We start from the raw sequence: 18,624 nt of genomic DNA on the forward strand, positions 1-18,624 counted from the left end.
TTTATATCCATAGTCGGGATTGTTAAATGGTGAAAAAAAAATTGTTAAGGGAATTTGTTAACAATGGCAGTGGCCAAATTTAATTTACACTCCTCTCGACGGTATCACTGCTGGGTGCGTTCACGAGTGCACCCACTCGTTGCATAAAATCCTACACATTGAAAACTCGCAGCTTTGCCGCTGCGGATTTTTTTATGCCTAGTTAGGAATGTTAGGTTACAGAAAAAAAATCGTTAAGGGAACCCGTCAGTCCCGTTGAATTTCTGCGGAATTTCCCAGGTGACGGAGTCTCGAGTACGCGCCCAATTAGAGAGGCTCTCTTCCGGAATAAAGGAACAAGGCAAAGGCGAGCGGAAACGAGGAAATTGTTGATAAATGAGAAAGGCTGCATGGCGAACCGTGGCAATGACCCGGGAACTCGATAACTCAAGGAATCCCAGGAATGTCGGTAATGTCGGTAACTAGCCTTCGAGAGTGCAACGAGGGGCAGCCGATTGCGCGGCCTGTAGAAAGGAGAGTCCTTTTCGGGTGTTCAGGTTATTCGGAATGCGAAGCAAAAGAGACCGCTCAACTTTGGCGATTGAAAAGGTCTCCCTATTTAGTTTAAGGATTCCCGGCTTTAATTGAAGCACACCTGTCGCAAGGGAAAATCAATTTAAGAGGCCGGCACGAGGCTGCAATTCAAGGCGATGCATTTCTCTTCGGCCTCGAAATTACCTCGACACTTTTAGGATCTTCGTAAATAAAATGTAAAAAAAGAGTGATAAAAAATAATAAAGGCGCCATTTTTCGGGAGTATTTAGGGGCGATCGGTCGCTCTCATTCTGTGGATCCATTTTATAAAAACGTGGAGGAATGATGTCGCCTTTTATTTTTATTCTTCCATGTCTTCGTTTCCAACGCGCACGCGCGACGGCGATGAAGTCGTTAGGGCCGCCGTTAGTTATGCAAACGAGCGGTCGTTAAATTCTGAGGAGATGTTAACGGCGAATTTCACACAATCCGAGCCGAACGAACGCCGAGTCGAGTTCTCACGCAACGATCGATCCCTCGAAAGGAGACTGGTTTCTCGATTAATTGATCATGATTTATTCGGCGATCCTGGGGGCCACTTAAGAGCGCTAAAGGCGACGAATTAGGCCTGCTTAAATCGTCCGCTCGAATTTTCTCGGCGCCGGATCAGCCGCGAAATCACTCATTAGCGACTTTTGGTACCGTTGGTGAAATCAGAAAATTACACCTCGGGATTGCCCATGGGACTTGCCAACTCCTAATAAGAGGAATGCTCTCTCGTAACGACCCAATGAAGTTTTTCGCGGCTAATTAGACCCATGATGACCTTATCAGAGAGATAATTGTCTCAATTTTTAAGGGCAATTAGATGGAAATTAAGTTTCGATGCAATTTCAGAGTTCAAGTCGCTTTACAGACCATATGAGAAACCGCGGAATCCTTTTAAGCGACTCGGGAGGGAATTTTAAAATGGTTCACGTAAAGAGACTCGCCTGAGTTTTGCGCCAAGTACTGTTACGTGTGTTCTTCGCTCTTGATGATTTTCGAGAAGAATGCTCTCTCGTAACGACGCGATGGAGCATTTCTCGGCTAATTAGACCCTCGATGACGTAATCAGAGGGATAATTGTCTCACTTTTTAAGGACAATTAGATGGAAATTAAGTTTCGATGCAATTTCAGAGTTTAGGTCGCTTTTCAGACCGTATAAAAAACCGCGGAATACGTTTAAGCGACTCGGGAGTGAATTTTAAAATGGTTCGCGTAAAGAGACTTGCCTGAGTTTCGCGCCAAGTACTGTTACGTGTGTTCTTCGCTCTTGATGATTTTTCAGTCTTTTTCAAGAAAAATGCTCTCTCGTAACGACGTGATGGAGCATTTCGCGGCTAATTAGACCCTCGATGACCTAATCAGAGGGATAATTGTCTCAATTTTTAAGGACAATTAGATGGAAATTAAGTTTCGATGCAATTTCAGAGTTTAGGTCGCTTTTCAGACCGTATAAAAAACCGCGGAATACTTTTAAACGACTCGGGAGTGAATTTTGAATCGGTTCACGTAAAGAGACCCGCCTGAGTTCCGAATCAAGTACTCTTACGCGAGTTCTGTGCTCTTGAGGATTTATCCGTTTTTCTTTTCTTTTTTTTTTTCGTGTGACAAACGCACGCGTTAACGACCTTTGGCAAAACGTCGGAGAAATCGGAAAACTACTCTGGTGGTAATTACCATGCTCGAGGTCTGCACTCGCAGACGTTACGTCGCGGTTTGCGTGGAATAAGTGATATTACACGACACCTAGGTTATGTCCAGGTGCGTTGGGCGACTTGCAATGTAGAGCAAACAAGGGGAAAGACAAAGAAATATCCACCGATGACGTAAAGCGCGCATGTTACAACTAAACAGTGAATAAGAAATATATGAAAATCAATAAAAAATATTCCATCGTGTAAAAAATAGGAAAAAAGGAATTCCTAACAGCCGATCCCAGGTCGATCGTTAAGTCGAGCGACGACTTTCCCTCGGTCGAAAGGAAAAAGTTCGGAACCAATCACCAAGACGTCACTGATTCGCGTGGGCATACATTAAACATATTTGTTGTTAACCACAGCCGGGCGGAACGTGGGGAACGGAGCGACCGGTTTTTACGGCGCAAAAAGACTCGAGGACTTTCTCGAGATTTTCCGCGTAATTATCCTTAATTAAAGAGGGATTATCATACCTCTCGCAGATATCGGGAAATTCACGCGTGTCGGATTGCCCGGAAAATGATATAGCCGATCGATTGATTTCTTACTTGTCACGATTTCTAGGCGCGTTCCCGTGCACTCGATTCTTATTTCTCGGTGGAAATCCATTTCTTCCCCGGTGGCTCGAGTTTCTAAATCGATGAAGGCAAGGCCTCGTTAATGAGGGGTCAATTAAATTCATTGCGATTTAATTGTCGCCTGCGAGCTTGCCGGGCATTACAATAAATTTCGCTCTGGCATTTTAACGAGCCTGGTGTTTTATAAAGTATTGAGGGAAATCAATCGATCATAATTAAGGCACACCTACGATTAGGCGTTCATTCCTCTTGGAATGTTTGAAAAGGAATAATAAAAGTAGCTGCGGAACTCTACGGAACCGCTTTCACGGCGCTCCCGTGTAATTGGCGCGGAACTCTACAATGGCTACCCCCTGCCGGCGCGAAATCGCTCGTAGAATATACCACGGTATTATCCGGCATTAAGATATTCGACCGAGATACGGCACATATCACAATGGACCTATCAAAGTCACACACACTGGATGATTGCCGGTTAGGCGTCACGTCATTTGCTTATCGGATTCCTATCGACCACTCGATTTATCATAGAATGCGTCAGCCAAATAGCCGGCGATCCCTGAAATAATCCAGCTCCTTTTATACGTTTTTTTTTACAAGTTCCAACCTGAGTCTCGCGACAAGTGCACATATGCGTCTCGGTATAAGGAACTAAATGATAACAAGATATTTTTGGCAGAATATCCATCATTTCTTCTAAAAAATTTACTCCTTTCATTTTTTTTTTTTTTAAATACCCAACCTGAGTCTCACGACAAGTGCATATGTACATGTCAAGTGACAATACATTTTCCGTAATTTAATATCCACTATTTCCTCTAATGAAATATATCAAGCTCCTTTTATTTTTTTTTTTTTGACATATCCAGCCTGAGTCTCGCGACAAGTGCATATGTGCATGTCAAGTGACAACACATTTTCCGCAGTTGAATATCCACCATTTCCTCTAAAAAAAAATATCAAGCTCCTTTTAATTTTATTTATTTTTTTTTTTTTGACATATCCACTCTGAGTCTCGCGACAAGTGCATATGTGCATGCCGTTAGTAGGAAACAAAGTGATAACGAGGAGTCTTTCTCCGGCGGAAAGGAAAGCGGGTTATTGCCTGGAGAAGAGGTGTAAGTGCAAGGGCTCGCGATAAAAAAGTAGCGATTCGCAATTAGCTGGTGGTTTACGAGCGTGACTCGAGGAATCGGCGAGGCCGGGAAAAGCGACGGAGGAAAAGGTCGGACCATCCGCAAAGGACGTCGATTCGCGGCCCTGGGTCACCGGTGCAAACTTGGGGGATAATCGGGACAAAAAGTGGGATTTACGGGCGCGTGAAAATCGCCGGTCATACTCCATTACTTCGCGGGACGCGAAAGAACCGCCGCCGACTCACCGGCGTGCTTTCCCTTGCTTTCGCGAGGCTCCTCGGGAGGTTCCTCTGCGTTATTATAAAATAAACATGGAAAAATGAAAATATAACGAAGGATGGTATTATTACACTTTTCCAAAGGAAACTCCATAATCCATAAGTGCAAATTACCCACGTCGTAAAAGGGGTGCGATCCTGAAATTGCGACACTTTTTTTTGCAGTTAATTACTACTTACATTCATATCTATACCCTAGGACCGACACGATCAGCGTAGGTACATTTTTTGTCAGAGCATTCTCTCGGCCATTGATAAGGTGAAATTAAAATAATGCAAATATAACGAAGGATGGTATTATTACACTTTTCCAAGGGAAACTCCATAATCCATAAGTGCAAATTATCCACGTCGTAAAAGGGGTGCGATCCTGAAATTGCGACACTTTTTTTTTGCAGTTAATTGCTACTTACATTCATATCTATACCCTAGGACTGACGCGATCAGCGTAGGTAAATTTTTTATCAGGGCGTTCTCTCGACCATTGATAAGGTGAAATTAAAATAGTGCAAATAAAAAATAAAGGTAATTGTACCGAAAGGAATCGCTCTTAAGGGCGTTTCGTGGGAGAAGAAGGAATATAGTTAATGATGTCTAATTATTATCTTTAAATATGGAGTTTCATTTGTTTGTTTTTTTTTTTTTTTCACTTTTGAGAGCCTGTTTCAAGGGGAAGGAGGACGTAAATGTCGACGTGCTTCCCCTTGGAAATTTTTAATCGAATTCCCTCGAATCGGGAGTAATTCAGGCTCGAGCTGGCCGAGTAAATGGCCGCACTTTGCCGCGAGAGTTATCGATGTTATCACAGATATCTGGATTAATTCTAATATAGGCACTTACACCGGGCCGCGGTTCGCATTTGTCGGCGTGTTATCAATTCTTGCAACCTCGAGCTCGGGAGGAGCGTATTTAATATCGTGTACATTACACGGATTACGATCTCACAACTTGCTCGGTAGAAATTCGCAACGCTCCGAGAACCACGCCTGGCGATGTACGCCATACAACACCGGCTAATAAGTGTTATTACCGAAGCCGTTTTCAACAATATTATCGCCCCTGTTTTCCATGAGCAGATTTTCCGAGGCCTCTTGCACACTTTCGAGAAGTGACAACCTGAGTTTCCCCCAGGATGAATTAATATTCATTTATATTCATTTCTCCATTCATCTCGAAATTCGTCCTCCAACAAGGATACCGTATATTTTAAAAACAATTCCTTTATCTCCGGCCTTTTTACTCGGAATCGTTCCCCATGCTTGTCGCGTCCTTTCTTGGCGGTTACACAATGGGCTTACTCAACGCATACTCGATGCAGTGCGATGCAACTCGGTGCAGTGCAATGCAACTCGGTGCAGCTTCGAGTGATTCCGCAAGATGAGACAAGGACAAGGCCAAGTTCACGAGAGCGGATCATCGTACTTTCCATCTGCCGTGGTCGGAGAAACTCGTAGAACTTAGCTCTAGGAAGAATGAGGAAGTGCCCGAGCACGCCCCAACGTTTCGGAGTAAATGCCCCCCGCCATTTGTAAATTCTATAAATCCTCTCGAACATCGTAAATCCCTAAAAATCCCAACGAACTAACTCCGCCGCTAATTCTCCATTATCTTTTACATCCAAAAAGAAAAGAACAAAAGGGATAACAAATCCATTCATCAGCAGCGATTTCGCTTTGGAGCAAAAATCGAGGGTGATTAAAATAAAAAATAAATATGCACCGATGGAGTGTTCTCAGGTTCACATCGGAGGGTCTATATACATTCATAAGGGAGTGATATTGAAATGAACACCGTATTATAAACATGACTTGTAATAATGAGAATTTATTTCCATCAAAGCTTAGCTAACCCGCTAAGCCCATTCGCCGTAAGGGCGAATTTCGTAAGGGCGTGCAAGCAATATTGGACCAAACGGAGAACGCACGTGTTCTCAGGTTCACATCGGAGGGTCTATATACATTCATAAGGAAGTGATATTGAAATGGACATCGTATTATAAACATGACTTGTAATAATGAGGATTTATTTCCATCAAAGCTTAGCTAACCCGCTAAGCCCTTTTGCCGTAAGGGCGAATTTCGTAAGGGCGTGCAAGCAATATTGGACCAAACGGAGAACGCACTCATGGGTCCGTGCACTTCTCGATGCATCGTCCCTCCGATGAACTTCTCTGCATTTCTCGGTCTTGATTATCGTCTGGACCGATCTGAACGGCGAACCTTCGCGTGAACTTTCTTCTGGTCGATGCCTTGATGGAGAAACGTCTTGGTGTCTCCCACGGTGGAGGCCCCGGACGTCGCCAACCTCGCCGACATCGCCGACATCGCCCATGAACGCTCCCATGTGAACTACCACCGGAGAATGTGTTTGACCTTTTGTGCAATCGATGCAGCGACTCGTAGACAATCCCCTGGTGCACAGGAAAACCGATTCTGTGAGAATTATCCTCGGCCGAGGTGCCCTGGTCGTGTCACTCGACGTGCTCTTCGTCGAGATGAAGACCGTTGCCGAAGAGGCGAAGAGCTCCCAGAGAGCATCTCGAAAAGGTCGCCCCCGTGCACGATGCACGTGCATGTAAACACTGCATGTGCATCAGTTATCGAGGTCGCCTTTTGTGCAATACAGAAATCGTGACTCTTCAGAGATATAGGGATGATGCTCGATGATTTTAAAATCGATCTGTTAATCCTGGAATTTTATTAAGATTTATTGGTCTAGGGTATTATTATGTTATATTTATGAAATTGTGACTCTTCAGGGATATGGGGATGATACTCGATGATTTTAAAATCGATCTGTTAATCCTGGAATTTTATTAAGATTTATTGGTCTAGGGTATTATTATTTTATATTTATGAAATTGCGACTCTTCAGGGATATGGGGATGATGCTCGATGATTTTAAAATCGATCTGTAAATCCTCGAATTTTATTAAGATTTATTGGTTTAGGAAATTGTTACTTTACATTGATGAAATCGTCACTCTTCAGGGATATGGGGATGATGCTCGAGGATTTTAAAATCAATCTGTTAATTCTGGAATTTTATTAAGATTTATTGGTCTAGGGTATTATTATTTTATATTTATGAAATTGTGACTCTTCAGGGATATGGGGATGATGCTCGATGATTTTAAAATCGATCTGTTAATCCTGAAATTTTATTAGGATTTATTGGTCTAGGGTATTGTTATTTTACATTCATGAAATCGTGACTCTTCAGGGATACAGTGATGATGCTCGATGATTTGAAAATCGATTTGTTAATCCTGGAATTTTTATTAGGACTTATTAATTTAGGGTATTGATAGGAAAAATGTCAAAAAAGGGGATGGAAGTTGATTACGAAACAGAGGATATATTTTAGGGATATCCTGGGGATGATAATAGGATAGTTCGATGTTGATTTTAAAATCGATTTGTTAATACCGGAATTTAGTTTATCTACGAAGTGCATTGTATTCGCCGCGCAAAAAAAAAATGGTAAAACGGAGAGTTTGCGGATTAGGGAGATCGTTGGAGGCGGAGGTGCATGTAATATCTGTTACAATTGAAGGGAGGGTAATTAAGGCCGCTAGGAAATTACGTAACGCCACGAAAAGTTGCATCGCCGTTATACAACTTGAGATTAGTTGCCGGTGTATATCAGAATACGCAGTTAAGTTGGGCCGGTTAATAAGTAATCAGGGGAAGACTCAGGCTTTCGCTTCGTCGAATTGAGCCAGGTTTGCGGATAATTCCGGAGAAATGAGACATTAAATGTAATCGACGTGGACGCCACTCCTCCGGGAAGAGATCGCTGGGCAACGTGCAATTACGCCGGGTAAATTTTTGGCAAATAATGCCGGCTGATGAATCGCAAACGAGGGTCGACGAGTCAATAAAAGATGGATGTACAAGTAGATAGGGCCCATCAGAAATAATTGCAATAAGGCTGGTTAATTTTTTGGCACATAATCGCGGGCGTTGAATCGCAAACGAGGATCGACGAGTCAATAAAAAATGGATATATAAGTAGACAGGGCCCATAAAAAATAATTGCATTAACGCCGGTTAATTTCTTGGCTAATAATGCCGGGCGATGAATCGCAAACGAGGATCGACGAGTCAATAAAAAATGGATATATAAGTAGATAAGGCACATCGGAAATAATTCGATCAGAAATGAGTTATCCAACGAGGAGAACTTTCGAGGCGAATTTTTGCATAATTTCGACACGCATTTGTATAATTGAGCACGCTCTGAGTGAAGTATAACCTTAATTATGACACTAGACCCATTATTCTAATTATAATACATGACGGATTAAGCAGATAAAGCGCGAAAGAAATTAGAAACCCGAAAATTTGCGGAGGCGTCGAGACTGGAATCACGCAATTCGACTTTGTTAAGTAATTACCAGGGCCTGTTGAATCGACTAATTATCCCGGGAAACGTGGGCAAGGATGGCGAAAGACCTCCATTGATCTTTTTCGCGACCGGTTCGCAGGAGATACGCATCGCCGGGGAAATCCGATTTTCATTTTGCAACAATGAACCTATCATGTACGCCCCGAGCATGGAAATAATCAAGGAAGTTTACTCCGTGATTAAGGTGATAAGAAAGTGGCGTCTGAAGGGTCAATCTTTCATTAAACTTTTCTCCGAACTTGGTGTACCGATTCGTTTAAAGTTTCAGAACATGAATATGTAGACTGTAAAAAAGGTCCCGACGCCCATAAAATTTCATATTTTGGAAAAATATTGGAGAATCTAAACAAATTTTTGGGTAATCCAAATTTCATGAGTGTCAAGACCTTCCTTATAGCCTCCATATTTATGGTGTATAGTTTAAAACAATTCGGGACACCCAGTTCCGAAAAGAATGGCATGAGAAATTTTTCAACGCCACTTTCGTATCGCCTTAAGGTGATAACGTGAAAATATTTATGATACTTTTCTCCAAACTGGGTGCACCGAATTGTCTAAAACTTCAACACTTGATTACGGAGGCCCTAAGCAAGAACGCGATGTGCGTGAAATTTCAATTTTTTGAATCATGATGTCTTCTTTTGGATCTTATTCGACATAAATCCAAATGATTCTTTCGAAAATTGAAATTTCACGAGCATCGCGTTCTTTCTTAGGGCCTCCACGATCTCGTGATGAAATTTCAAATGATTCGGTGGGCCCAATTTGGAGTAAAAAGTTCTACAAATATTTTCACCTTTTAAATATGTATATATATGACACTTTCATATCGCCTTAATTGCGCCAAAAAGTTCAGGAAGTGGGTGCAATATTTTAACGCGTCGCCGATAATTCCGAGCGACGCAACGCACCGGTTAGACACCTCTAGCAGTAATTTTCGCAATTAAAAATTATCCCGCAAATTAATTGCGCAATATCCCTCTAGGGGCTAACGTCGAAGGGAATTCGTTTCGACGGGTGCGGCGGCCATTTTTAAATTTCCCGCTCTTGCCGGGAGTTTTCCGCTGGAAATTGCGGAAGGCGTCGTTAGGCCGAAGTTGCGTCGGCCACCTCGTCGCGACGTCGACACGTCGTTACGCGATCCGTTGCAAAACGAGCTGTCAACGCGGCCTCAGAACGCGTATATCTCGTCCGATTTCTAAGCCCGACAATACGCGTGCTCGAAACGCGACCGAGCACTTCCCGGCGGACGAAAGGCGCGAAGAGTTGCGCAAATCCTTGCGGCAGGATTTTCCGTAATCCGGCTCTTTTCCCGGCAATTTGCACAACAGAGCTCGCAATAATTAGCCAACGCCGAAGATAGATGGAACCCGGCTTCCTAAAACCCTCCGCGGAGTAAAATATCGCGAAGAGAATTTTTTTCCCTCGTAAAAGTCCTCGAAAAATCCCCGAAAAAAGAAAAAATGCAATTACCGATAAATGAACTTAGAAGACTGTGTAACTTAATTCAAAGAAAGAGACTCTGAGAAGGTATTGGAGATGCTGTTTTATTCCTACCCTCTTCCACAATTTAAAGGAAGAATTTCTAGATATTCCAAAATGGCGGCCTGGAAGAAGCTGGATATTTCTGATTTTTTTTTTCCTTTTTTTTTTTCTTTCGTGACAATCACGTTATGATAATATTACATGTACTTATATTTCCTATTAGCGAAGGCATTTTCAGCGTATAGGAAATTCGGAATCTGGTTAAACGAAAGTCTCCGTATTGTTACACTTCCGGGGATTAATTTCTCTGCAATTTCTTTTTGCCGTTATGGCTTATGGCAAAGTATCAGCTTTTGTTTTTAACATTGTTTAATGATTCTTTCCGAGGCCAATATTGGGGGGACCGAATTTCTTTCTTTCTTTTCTTTTCTTTTTGGACTCTGCAGATGGAGAAATTGGACAGCGATCGATCGCTCGGTCGATCGCCTCGGTTTCGATCGGAAGATCGATCGATATCCTTTGATCAGGACTCGCGGTGGAACTTTCGGTGGCGATTTCGTTCGGTTTCGAGCTGCGGCTTCCAGGAGAGCGAGAACTCGTTCGAAGCTATCCGCGTTCGCGTTTCCTGTGCGGCCGAGATAAATGTGCGTGGACCGCAAAGTATCTCGGTTACTATATCAGCTTGCCTGTAATAATGGAGAATAAAAATCAATTCCTCGGCAAGCCTGTACAAGAATCGATTTTCAATACCGGTTTGGACTTTCTTCAAGAGATTTCCTGCGTTCGTCAGCTGGCCGCTCTCCCCGTAACCGAGATAGTAGGAGGATCTACCTTTGATCTAATTACGATCAGCGCTCTCTAAAAGGGAAAATAATATTAATACCTGTATACATTAAGTACACCTACATGCATAAAATACTCGACGCCCGTTACAGTCAACGCGCGAGCCCACGTGCGTCTTCATCAGACGTCGTTATCGACGGCGCAAAAATTTTTATATATTATTGTACATTATTTTGCCCCGTTTCAGAATTTCAGCTCCATACAAAAGTATGGAGCTGAAATTCTGGGATGGAGGAATGGAGAAAACTCCAGTTGGACTAAAACAGCGGATGTTGAGTTCGAAAAACTAATGGCTGATCGTAAAGTTCCAGAGATTGTTCAACCCCAGAATTGAGAATCCTCCTTAATCTGTAAAATCATTGCACTTTCCACTCCGTTGAAATGATTACACATTCCTGCGGAAACTTGGAACGTTTAAAAGTATCTCCAGGAATTCTTTGGTCAATATCGAATTGGCAGGAATTTTTGAAAATTCCCGCCACCGCGCAAAGTCAGCGCGCCCACGTGTCCTTTCCGCTGGCATCGTTATCGACCCTGCAGAGCTCTGCATTATCTCCTCGCGCATTATGCCGGGGCAGCCGGTAACGAATACGTAATACGTATTCCGTTCACGAGCGGTCTTATGGTAATGCCAGTCTCTAGGCGGGCGGTCTCCAAAGCCGGTGAGTTTATAAGGTAGGCGCAGCCGATTTATGGCCGCGCTTGCCCACGTATCTAAGGAAAAATGGGGAAAAGGGGAAAAAAGGACCCGATCTAGATAAGGTCCACCAAGTGGGGAGTCGCATAAATTTTCCTCGACAAACCACGCCCTTTTAATTATCCGACATTTGTCAAATTGCCCCCGCCTACATGCCGATTTGTCTCCGCGAAATTTCCGCGATTGACTTTCCCGGCTATTTTTCCGCGCTAAAGGAGACTGCGACGATTATCCGCGTTCCGGACAATTCTCGAGGAAATTGGCGACATCTCGAGCGCGCCGACTTTTTGCACCGAGCGACGGTCTTGATCGTGAAACTCGGCAGAGTCTCGCGCCAAGTGCACGCGCTTAAGTATATAAAAAGCGTCGGGGACTATTTTCGACAGTGATGGATACCTGGTCCACTAAATGACGAGTTTTTCCCGCAGATTTGAAACTTTCCCTATCGGAATCATCCAGTGACATGATTCGTCCATCGTTGAATCACTTTTAGCGACTTCCTCCTTCTTTTCCCGCCGATCGACCGAATCGTGGCCGATCGAATTAGTGCATCGATTGCAACGCGCCTCGTAATTCGCGATCGATCTCGAGTAAACAAGTCATAAAGTGCTCCCGATTTCGCGTCTCGTCAAAACAATCCCTGAATTCCCTGTTAACCCGTTCGACCATGACTTACGATCATCGCAACCTATCGATAATATATCCGTGTCTTTATCGACCGATCGTTGCAAAACCGATCTGTCGAAATCGCCATTGACATCAATGTACATTTGCGCCTCGACTTGAGCCTCAAAAGACACCGATAAATCGCCGCCATTCATCCCCCGCATTGAACTCTCCAGGAGGGAATTTCAAACTCGCCCCACGTGGTCTGAAATCCCAGATTAATTAATTAATTACTTTCCCCCCGAAATATTTTCACATCTCCAGGAAATGCAAATCTTTAATTTCGCTCGGGATTAATTCCTACTCTCTCTATTTTCTCTATTTATCGTTTAGAGGAAAGATGTATATAAATAACGCCTCCCTTTTTTAATTGTCTCGATAGTCCCTGTCGAAATTTCATTTTGTAATTTTTTGTTTTATTTTTCTTTTCTTATTCTTTTTGAAATTGTAGCTGCAGCTTTTTTCTGCTGATGGTGCAAAGTTGAAGTATGCGCAGTGACAAAGCTCCTTGAAAACTCGACAAGCGTCCGTTCACTTGCAAATGCAAACTAAGTCCCGTACATGCCAAGATCTAGGACAGCGTTCACGGCATGTCGTAATTGGATCGATCGACTCCCGTCGCGTTCCTCGCCTAACTCTTGATTAATAGAAATATACCTTCGAGCGGAGACACAAAAGGTCGCACGACCAGACCGGTTGTAAACTCGGCTGCAATTATCGGCAAAGCGATTCAAGTGCAGTTTTCATCGTGCCGTTAACTCGCTTGTGCAATCCATGCTTCTCCTGGCGGGCGCTTTTCGAACCCGCCGGGAATAAGAGCGGGAATTGTAAAGAAATTCAATTTGCAATGAACATTTGAAGACTCTTTCCAGAGCTAAGAAAAAATTCATGACCGAAAAAACATTCCGTTAATTCGACGAAGAATTGTGGGCCTAAAATGAGCTCAAATGAATCGCCGCAATTCCGAATTTAGGTGAAACAAATCATTCTTTCGATTTGCAAAATGAAATCTCTGGTACCACTCGAAGAGATGTTTCTGCGGTTCGATGAAATCTTCTTTTCCTCAGTTAATAGATACTTGTAGCAAATCATTCTTCTCGCCGAGATGTAAGAAAATGTAGAGGGGAATTATTTAGTTAATTAACGTGAATGAACCATCGTTACGCGTGTTCGTAAAATCGTAATCGATGAAATCTTTTTTATTTTTCTCAGTTAATAGATACTTGTAGCGAATCATTTTTCTCGCCGAGATGTAAGGAAGTGTCGAGGGGAATTGTTTAGTTAATTAACGTGAATTCATTGTTAATCACTTTAAGCGTATTCGTGAAATCCTGACCGGGAGGATCCCAATTGGGAATCTATGGTTGATTCGATCGGATCGAAGAGCCAGACCAACGTAAGCGGCATTCGTTTCGACGACATTCCCTTACCGGAATTAAAACGGAGCAATTTTCCTTCGTTCTGGTTTCCACGGAGTAACGAACGATTCAGTCGACCGAGGACAATTTCGAATTTACGTCGCAATCATCTCGCGAACTCTTCCGCTCGGATTTCGCCGTTTCCGCGATGATAACCTGCGAGTTTGATAACGAATATCTGCATGTTCGGCCATTTTCTCAAATCAAACATTTGTCACGTCTTGGTCGAAGGGAAGAATAGTCAGCACGTGATTTTACACGACCGGTCATGATGAAAATTTGTTTACATAAAATTCTAACATTTTTTATAAATAATGAAATTTCATGGGTGTCAAGACCTTCCTTCTAGCCTAAATATTCAGGTTGTAAAGTTTGTTACGATTCGATATACATGGTTCGGAGAAAAGTTTCACAAACGAGACCTCTTTAACGCCACTTTCACATCACCTTAAGGAAGGAACGAAGGGATGTATTAGTTTCTAAATTTACTTTCAAACCCGACGAGCAACCTTAATCGGCCAGTTAACTCGCGACACCTTCACCTAGATATTTGGAAAAAACGCGGAAGATACTGGAGTAAATAAACAGCTAAATAGACTAAACTCGAACATGGCCTTAATCAGCTGCAGTGCTCGATATCTCTTGTAGGGTAGCCATCCTGGCGCCTCCAACCTACTTAAGCAAGAAACTTATTATATAAGCGCTAGAAATAACGCGGTAAAAATATTTTCATCGAACAAAATCATATACAGCTGATTATATTCGTTTATAATTGCACCTGGCCAAATTCCTGATTTTCCGCGAAGCTCGATGTGACAAATGACAAGTTCTTAAGAATCATTTCCAGTCGAATATTTATAACAACAATTTTTAGTTGAACTAGCAAAAATTTTTGTGGATATTTATCCACGCGAATTCTAGCGAAAATCTAGGAAATAAAGTAACGACCTGCAAATTCAATGCGACGGAAATAACGAGTTAAGAAATGTTGACTTTTTTTTTCGCGCGCATCAAAATGACCTGCAAATTGAATATTGGTTTATGAAACGCAACAGGAATGACATGTAATTAAATGATGTTTCTTCTGTAGAGGTCTCATCAGGATATTTATCCACGAGCGTGAAAATCTAGGAAATAAAGTAACGACCTGCAAATTCAATGTGTTGACTTTTTTTTTCGCGCGCAACAAAATGACCTGCAAATTGAATACTAATTTATGAAACGCAGCAGGAATGACATGTAATTAAATGATGTTTCTTCTGTAGAGGTCTCATCGGGATATTTATCCACGCGCGTGAAAATCTAGGAAATAAAGTAACGACCTGCAAATTCAATACGACGGAAATAACAAGTTAAGAAATATTGACTTTTTTTTTTTCGCGCGCATCAAAATGGTCTGCAAATTGAATACTGATTTATGAAACGCAGCAGGAATGACATGTAATTAAATGATGTTTCTTCTTTTGTAGAGGTCTCATCAGGGTCGGCAGACCAGTCCTCGGCGTCCTCCTTCTGGAGTCCTTCTATCAAGACCGGAAACATCTTCACGGACGATAGTCCGAGTTTCTTCTCGTCAACGCATGGCCTGGTGCAGACTCACCCTTCTTCCGGGCTCTTCCAGAGTGGTTTCGGAGGAATTGATAACCTAGGAAGTAGAGGTAGCACAGTCCGTCCTCCAAGAACTAGACCTCTGGACTACAGCGAAAGGGCGACGGCAGAGCTGAGAAGAAATCCCTCCTTATCAGCCCCGGATGAATGCGCGAGGGCGTGCAGAGATGGCGAGCCTCCCAGAATCTGCTACTATCACTTCACCCTGGAGTACTACACCGTACTTGGCGCGTAAGTCTACAAAAGAAAAAAAGTAAATTCGCCCATGAACGAAATTCCGCCTCACAGTGATAACAATTGCACCGATAGGGAAAACACTTGTAATTCTACCAAGTATTACAATCGCAATCATAAAATTTTCCCAAGCCTCCCAGAATCTGCTACTATTACTTCACCCTGGAGTACTACACCGTACTTGGCGTGTAAGTCTTCCAAAAAAAAAAAAGAGAAATAAAATCGCCCGTGGACAAAATTCCGCCTCACAAAGATAACAATTGCACCGATAGGAAAAACATTTGCAATTCTACCAAGCATTACAATAGCAATCATAAAATTCCCCCAAGCCTCCCAGAATCTGCTACTATCACTTCACCCTGGAGTACTACACTGTACTTGGTCCGTAAGTCTACCAAAAAAAAAGAAATAAAATCGCCCGTGGACAAAATTTCGCCTCCCAGCGGTAACAATTGCACCGACAGGAAAAACACTTGCAATTCTACCAAGTATTACAATCGCAATCATAAAATTCCCCCAAACCTCCCAGAATCTGCTACTATCACTTCACCCTGAAGTACTACACCGTACTTGGCCCGTAAGTCTACAAAAAAAAAAGAAATAAAATCGCCCGTGGACAAAATTCCACCTTCCAGCGGTAACAATTGCACCGACAGGAGAAAATGTTTGGAATTCTACCAAGCATTACAATCAATATGAAATTCCTGTAGTCCCAGGGAAGTCATTCGTGTAATGAAAGCAGCAAAAGCGCTTCTGATCAGGAAAAGAAAATGAAATATCACGTCCCATTCGTGTAATGAAAGCAGCAAAAGCGCTTCTGATCAGGAAAAGAAAATGAAATATCACGTCCCATTTCGAGTGTCCACATTTTTTGGAGCAATTAAAATCTCTTCCGACGAGTAGAAACAATTTTTCCGCGCGAACCCCAGTTGCGGTGCATGGTCTGGAAATTGATAAAAGTGCACACCAGGCCCGATGTAAATTGTCTCGGTCCCTAGACACTTTCTCGGGGTTTCGCCGCGAGCACCGGCGACGACGTTCCGGACCAGTTGTGCAAACTAGTCCGCGAAGCAGGGCGTAGGACCAGGATATGTAATTGCGAGTAATAACGCGTAATCAGGGTAATTCCCGGGGATATTTAGAATCATTTACCACGGCCATAATATCGCGTCGGTATTTAAATTCCCTGGGTGGTTGGGTGGGTATCAGGACGTCGAATACTTCGGAAGGATATGATTGGTACCCAGAAGTTGTAGACGCGTCCATTTGGTGCCAATTTCGCGCCTGCCGTTTGACCTGGAAAATGGTTGAAAATGTACTTTCTAAAATAGACACCTCGTCAGTTTATTGACTCGACTTTGCCTTCAGTGCCTGCCAAGTATGCACCCCGAACGCGACAAACACCGTCTGGAGTCACTGTCAGTGCGTCCTGGCCGATGGGGTCGAGAGAGGGATCCTGACAGCCAACAGGATGATCCCTGGACCCAGCATCCAGGTGTGCGAGAACGACAAAGTGGTCATCGACGTGGAGAACCACATGGAAGGGATGGAAGTGACCCTCCATTGGCATGGAATCTGGCAGAGAGGATCGCAATACTACGACGGGGTACCCTTCGTCACCCAGTGCCCTATCCAGGAAGGCACCACCTTCAGGTGACGACTTCGACGATTGGTGGCAACTCGGTCGTCCATGTCTTCCTAGAAAATAAAATTGCCGCGTAAATAGAACAAGTACCCAGCAATTTAATTCAATCCCCAGGTACCAGTGGACTGCCGGTAATGCAGGGACCCACTTCTGGCACGCCCACACCGGGCTCCAAAAAATGGACGGACTTTATGGAAGCGTTATCGTGAGACAGCCTCCCAGCAAGGATCCCAACAGCAATCTGTACGACTACGACTTAACGACCCACGTGGTGCTTATCAGCGATTGGATGCACGAGGATGCTGCGGAGAGGTATCCAGGACGACTCGCTGTTAACACTGGCCAGGATCCTGAGACCGTGCTTATCAATGGAAAAGGACAATTCAGGGTGCGTTGGATAGATGGTCATCTTCAAAAATCCGGATGATATCTTTGGGAGCAGTTTGGGTCGATCGATGAAGTCGAATATTCACTACGGAACCGCTTTCTACCAGCTGGTCGGCGATCAGCTGATCGATCCTTCTGGCTATTATTCCAATACACCGTATCGATTATTGGTTGTCGATCACCTCGGGGATCTACACGTTCTCTTCGGTTTGAAACATCGATCCATGACGTCGGATTAATTCCTTAGTTAATAGTCTCCTGTCTTTCAGGACCCCAACACCGGCTTCATGACCAACACCCCTCTGGAGATCTTCACCATCACTCCTGGACGACGTTATCGATTCCGTATGATCAATTCTTTCGGGTCCGTGTGTCCGGCCCAGATCACCTTCCAAGACCACACTCTCACCCTGATCGCTACCGACGGCGAACCGGTCCAGCCTGTCAACGTGAACACCATCATCTCATTCTCGGGTAAGACGAGACCACCACCGCGTCACCTGATCATCCTAAGATTCGTCCATGTCTTGTCTACTTTCTACGACGAAAATTAGACCAGATTAGACGATCAAGATGTTAGAAGGCACCTTTCCTACAGACAGAGCCCGTCAGGTGATAGGTAACCCAACACCTCCCAGGCGTCACCTGATCGCCCTGGACCACCCATTCACGTATGATGAAGCACTTTCTAAAAAGCATGAAGAGATTAAGTGGTGCCATTTTTGCGAGACAATCTATTAAGAAGTTAAAAGACCATCGATCTCGATGTGATAAGAGCGATCTCTTTACAGTAGCCATTTCTTCAACGACTCTTCATGGTCTAGAGAAGGTGTGTACCTTGAAGTGGGAGACAGGTGCTAAGTAGCTTCGTTTGCGGGGAACCAGAACATCACCTAAAGCTTTCACCGCGTCTTGTAGGAGGATTTTTCTTCATTTTGTAATATTTCGTTACCCTGGTAGACACCTGGGGTAAGGTGACACCT

General features: G+C 43.5%; 1 protein-coding gene across 1 annotated transcript in view; it reads left to right on the top strand.

Annotated features, from left to right (window-relative positions):
• The window catches only part of LOC105695544 (laccase-5), a 57,503-nt gene that overhangs the window by 32,296 nt on the left and 6,583 nt on the right, over nucleotides 1–18,624 (top strand). The window contains exons 4-7 of the mRNA XM_023435016.1: nucleotides 15,237–15,606; nucleotides 16,978–17,262; nucleotides 17,369–17,642; nucleotides 17,911–18,115. Of these exons, the coding sequence (XP_023290784.1) occupies nucleotides 15,237–15,606; nucleotides 16,978–17,262; nucleotides 17,369–17,642; nucleotides 17,911–18,115 (1,134 nt within the window). The remainder of the gene's footprint in view (nucleotides 1–15,236; nucleotides 15,607–16,977; nucleotides 17,263–17,368; nucleotides 17,643–17,910; nucleotides 18,116–18,624) is intronic.

Source organism: Orussus abietinus, unplaced genomic scaffold, assembly GCF_000612105.2.
Source record: "Orussus abietinus isolate OABI.00-Male unplaced genomic scaffold, Oabi_2.0 scaffold33, whole genome shotgun sequence".
Lineage (NCBI taxonomy): Eukaryota > Metazoa > Arthropoda > Insecta > Hymenoptera > Orussidae > Orussus > Orussus abietinus.